At 50.1% G+C, this 5,825-nt stretch overlaps 1 protein-coding gene across 1 annotated transcript; it reads left to right on the forward strand.

Moving 5' to 3' along the window:
• Window positions 1–1,347: 1,347 nt before the first annotated feature.
• LOC128707371 (MFS-type transporter SLC18B1-like) lies at window positions 1,348–4,833 on the forward strand. The gene is made up of 7 exons (XM_053802323.1): window positions 1,348–1,458; window positions 2,887–3,535; window positions 3,672–3,837; window positions 3,905–4,000; window positions 4,067–4,402; window positions 4,510–4,635; window positions 4,749–4,833. Exons 1-7 carry the CDS (start codon window positions 1,348–1,350, stop codon window positions 4,831–4,833), a joined length of 1,569 nt encoding a protein of 522 aa, XP_053658298.1.
• The last annotated feature ends 992 nt before the right edge of the window (window positions 4,834–5,825 follow it).

A 5,825-nucleotide genomic window follows, 5' to 3' on the forward strand; every position in this document is an offset into this window, starting at 1 on the left:
CTTGAGCCGTACAACAGTTGTTCCGCAATTACTTTTTTAAAATCAGGAATATTTTATTCCTCTACATCCTTTCATGTCCTCGATTGTTCCCATAGTGCGTTGATAACGGGTGCTTCTCGCACACCGCTACAATCTGATCAATCCGTAACGATGGGGTCCGCAAAACACACGATCATCTTCAACCGTGCAACGGCTCGCAAGCTGATACGCGGCAGCGCACATCTTCCCTGTGAGCTGTACGATCCGAGCGCGATCAGTCCCTTCGCAGCCAACGACCGAACATCCGCCCAGGCTCGCAGAACCGTGGTGCTCTTCCGTGGAGCATCCCAAGCATCGATCGAAGCAGTGTTCGCGCAGTGTCCTTTCATCTTACGTCCCCTGTACCCGTGCCTTCCTTCCCGTACCCGTTTCTCGCCCGAGAGACTCCTGCCGAACAAGTGTTTCTCTGTGCAGTGCGTCACCAACGATGCTCAGTGCTTAGTGTAGCGAAATCCATACCAAGCAAAAGTCTCTAACCGATACCTTCGTACGTAGCGACGCCTATGTCCATCACTTGTCAGTGTATCAGAACAAACGGAGCACGGTGGTTATCGTGCTGGTAGCACACTTCCCGACACGGTTCGAACATCGCAGTTGCGGTTCATTGCCAGCGCTCGCATTATACCGGGCCGATTCTTTTGTCCGCGGGTCGTAATTCTGCACCGGGCCCGGAACGCTTGCCGTATCGAACGTTTTGTGCTGATTGGACGGGTAGCGAACCCAGCAGGTCGGTTATCAACATCGATAGTGTGCGCGCGGTCCGTTCCCCTCACGCGCCAGTAGCTTTGCTAATCGCGGTACAAGGTGTGCTGCTGAACGGCGGCACACAGACGGCGCAAAAGAAGATGCCAAATCCCGTGCTAGGTGCCGTGTCAGCCTTCTGACCCAATCGACGATAGCACGACGACAACCAACGTTTGCCGTACGCTAGTGTCCGTGTGTGTCCTTCGTGTCCTCATTTTTTGGCCTGTGCGAGGCGTAGTGGTGTGTTGCGTAGGTGATTGTTTGCGGGGAAGCAGAAATTTAATCCCGCACCGTGTGTGAGTGAGATAATGTAAAGCGGGTCCGTTAGGCAGAAGAGGCAAAAAGAGCGAGTGGTGTACGGGCTTATCGACAGTATTGATTGCATCCATTGCGGACACGTCGTAGCTAGTGGACCAGTGTACAGGTACACTAAATTCGTGAACGGCTCCACAAATCTACACTGACACGCTCAGCTTCCGCTGTCGAACCCTTAACGACGTCTTCTTGCGAGATTCGAACGGCACTGAAAACTCCAAAGAGCAGCTAGCACAACACATAGACACGATGGCGTTAGACTTTACACGACGTCAGTGGCTGACACTGATGATTATGGGACTGGCCGATTTTTGCAATGCGATCTGTGTGAGCTTACAGGCACCATTCTTCCCGAACGAGGTACGTAGAACGGACGGGGGACGTGATGTTTGGTGCACGTATGCCCATCCTCGTTGACCCTTATTAAACGTGACGTAAGCCCTGTGCTTAGTAAATACGCACTGAGGAAGTGAAACATAATTACAATGGTGTAATTCGTACCGTGTTCGTTGTCTCATAGCTATAGTCCTTTTAAATAGACTCTTTCATTTATTCCTTCTGTTGATATATCTCTCTTATCATGCAAGCTGCTATCTTGGAATTTTAAAGTTTAACAGTAACGGGAAGTAAACAAGTTCGATTCGCTATTCTGTTTTCGTTGTGTTAACTTATGCTGACGTGCAAAATTTAAAACAAGGATCAGACATCGAAACACAACGCTCAAGGACCGTCTAATCTGAGGATGATTAATTCTGCTGTAAATCATACAATAACCACATCAGTATCCTTAACCAGAGATGATCTAAAACAGTGCCATCGAGAATTTTAGTACTTTATGTCTCTCTTGTACACTCCCTGAAGGAGGCATGAAGAAATTCCTCGTCAATATGATGAAGATGTTCATGAAGTAGTCTTATACCTGAGAATCCTCCAAATGATCATTGAACACCTTCATGGGAACAACAGTAATATATTATTCAATCGTATCTATAATTACCAACATGAGTTTGGATGTCTTGTTGGATTCTTATGCCTACCAAACTACATCTCACAAACCTGAACGTTGCATAATTAGCTAGACCTCTCTGCAGTTCATTTTGAAAAAGGGCCTCCATTATGATTTATCGACTCTGCCTCTATTGGCACCCGGTCTGTCCTCCATGTATGAGTAATTTCTTTTAAAAACATCCCAAATCTTGCGACTCCATTCCAGCGCAGATCAGGGGCTCGCAAGATTCTATTCACAAACAAACAGTTCCCCTGTTATCTGCGAGCGAAATACACTTTTTTTGTTGCCAAATCTGACATTGAACTGTGCACCCGCTGCTGTGCCCCGGACGGAGGAAACACCCGTCCGGAATCAAGAAATGGATCAGTGCCACAAAACGTTGATAATTACTGGATGGCCATGAATCATTGGAAGTTGCCAATTTCTTGGTCCGTTGCTGTAGCAATGCCGGGAACGGCCATTTATTGTACCGCGGTAAAGGCAGTGGCCCATGTTACGTTGATGGGGATGGAAAATACATCTCACCCGCCCGGTGATGGCGATGCGAAGGGTGCCGACTAGAACACGACTCATATTTCTCGAGCGCTCGAATGTCATCAACACCGTTATCTAACCGGGTCTGTTGGTAAGGCTGTGGGGCGCCTTGTTTATTGATTCCTTCTCGATCTTGCCTGATGCAGCCACATGCTTGCGCCTGAATGATCAAGAGTACATCTCATTTCTTTCTCATCCCATTCCTACGGTCTACGCTTCCGCCGGTCCACCGTTCAACGCTGCAGGCTGAATCGAAAGGTGCGACGGCCACCGAGTACGGGCTCGTGTTTGGCATCTTCGAGCTGGTGGTATTCATCATCTCACCCATCTACGGCCAGTACATCAACCGCATCGGGCCGAAAGTATTATTCAACAGTGGCATCTTCACCACCGGCACCTCGGCCATCCTGTTCGGGTTGCTGGATCGCGTGCCGGGCCACGTGCCCTTCATAACGCTCGCATTCGTGATACGCATCGTGGAGGCGCTTGGAAATGCCGCCTTCCTGACCGCTTCGTTTGCCATCATTGCCAAAGAGTTCCCGAACAATGTCGCTACGACGTTCGCATCGCTGGAGACGTGCTTCGGGCTGGGTTTGATCGTTGGACCGATGGTTGGCGGTGCGCTGTACGCCGTCGGTGGCTACTATTTGCCGTTTGTCGTACTCGGCTCGGCACTGTTTGTGACGGCCATCTTGACACTGTGCATTCTGCCGAAGCACCCGAACGATCAACAACCGAACCGGGAAAAGTCCGCGTCGCTGATCTCCGTGCTGAAGATACCCGGTGTGGTCGTCTGTGCGCTTGCCATCTGTGCCACCAGCGCATCGATCGGGTTCCTCAGTGCCACCATGGAGCCACACCTGCGCCAGTTTGACCTCAGTCCCATTCTGCTTGGTAAGTACCGGACATGAAAGTCCGCTGATAGTCTCTTGGATATCTTGGATCATGTATAGATCAGACTTCCAAGAATGCAGTTACTGCAACGCACAGAAGACGCAAAGTGATATCCTCTTCTACACGTATCTTGTAGGAGTCGTGTTCGTGATCAACGGAGGAGTGTACGCCTTAACTGCTCCGGTCTGGGGCTGGGGTGTGGACAAGTTCCTCAACCCGAAAGTCGTCTCCGCTGTAGGATGCTTCCTGGTCGTCGGAGGGTTCTGCATGGTCGGACCCGCGTCATTCATCCCGCTAGAAACGTATGTCACGCGTTATCTTCGCAGCCTTGTATTGTGAACTTCGAGTCTAACCTTGACTGTGTTACAGGAACCTTTCATACGTCATTACCGGACTGGTGCTACACGGACTGGGGATTGCGGCGGTGCTTGTTTCCAGCTTCACGGACGCTCTAAACATCTCGATGTAGGTAGCAACAACTACCCCTCTGCAGGAGGATGATCATCCAAAGCTCTCTGCTTCTCTCCACAGCAAAAAAGGACTGCCGGACAACATTGAAACGTACGGGCTCATATCTGGCCTATGGACGTCGACGTTCGCATTCGGTGCGTTCGTAGGACCGTCCGTCAGTGGGCTGCTGTTTGATGCAATTGGTTTCCGTGCTTCGACCGTGTTTATTATCGGGCTGCAGCTTGTTGTCGGCATCATCACCATACTGTTCCTCTGCTTCGAGCGATCGCCAGCGCCGTACAAAGAAATTTCATCCGTCGAGTCACTGATCAAACCGGCCACAACCTCACAGGATGGTGATTCGCACAACGAGAGCAGTGTCAGCCGCACCAGCAGTCTGGACATCACCTACCGGGGGTAAGTGGTTTGTGCGGCTGTGTGTGTGAAGGACAAGCTGGTATGAAACATACAAGAAAATAAAATTAAAAAAAAAAAAAACCTCCCTTCCTCTCGACGCTTTGCAGTAACAAATCGGGATTCTCCGGCAGTCAGAGTTCACTCATCGGTTCCTGGCGCCCGTCGGTAAACAATCTGCTAATCAGCAACAGCTATCAAAGCAAACAAGGACACTGGGCACGTTCCGTCACGGAGTAAGTAGTCGCATGAGGTTAACAAACAACCGCCAGGTCGAGGCGTGTCATGAAATTAGTAACCCCTTACTGATGGATTTGGGTATTTTGCCTTTTCCACTTCCACCAACCAGGCTAGAGACGAATACTGGCACACAGTACGGTACACACTACGGCAGCTTTGACGCCCGACCCGGTTATCACGATACGATGGCTTAATCGGCCCGTGCTGTCGGAGCATCGTGCGTCCTATGTACCGGTCACCTCGATGCCGACATCACCCCCGATGCCGGCGATGCGGTGGCCTTTGCGGATCGGTATTTTCTTCTCGCTGCTAGCTTGTTCCGCACCTATACCTGCCAAAAGACAACCAGCTTAACTAGTTGTAACTACCTCCTGCGTGTTAAGAGCGCATTCGTCCCGCGGTGGGACATTTTTCTTACGTCGTCACTTACGCTACACGGACGGCACACTATACTCTCTTCCAGTCCAGTGACCCACCAGCAACTAGGGCCCCTGGAACACCAACCACCATTGCAAAAGGACACGGCCTGCTAGACATTCTTTACCGTACCCATGCAATACTCAACGGATTGGTCAAAACGGATAGCTTCCCCTGCAGACAGATTATATAGCCAGAAGGTGAAACAGACTGTTGGCAGGTTTCAACAGTTATCAGCTGCAACGATAAGGCTGCTCCCAAACGTTGCATCCGTACGTCCGACCACCTTGAACATCGTACTGTCCACAACACCGTTCACATTCGTCCAACACGAACGATATTAATTGTCGACCTTTGATTTTAATGTAAGCCTACAACCATTTTGATTGCCGGCCCGTGCCTTAGCACGCGGCTTTCATCTTTCTATCCTGTCCCGTGTGCAGTGTCAATCGATTACTCGCTTCCTACCCCTGACCACGGCCTCTCTACAGTCTGCAATATCATCGTTCAGTATCAGTAGCGGTTCTGGCCAAATTGCATCCGTCTGAGGTAGACACGCTGTTCAACAGCTAGCGGCTGCAGTTTGCAATTTGACGCGCCCGATCACGACGGTTGGCAGGGAGCGAGTGGCAGTAATCCCAGCATTATGTGTGATGTTGATAAGTTTTTGTGCGGTGTGAAATGGAAGTATGTTAGATAAGGCATGTGAGCAAACACACAAGTAGAAAAGGAAATAAAATATTGTATTTATAATCAACAGACGCGGCCG

The sequence above is a fragment of the Anopheles marshallii genome, chromosome 2 (assembly GCF_943734725.1).
Source record: "Anopheles marshallii chromosome 2, idAnoMarsDA_429_01, whole genome shotgun sequence".
NCBI classification, from domain to species: Eukaryota; Metazoa; Arthropoda; class Insecta; order Diptera; family Culicidae; genus Anopheles; species Anopheles marshallii.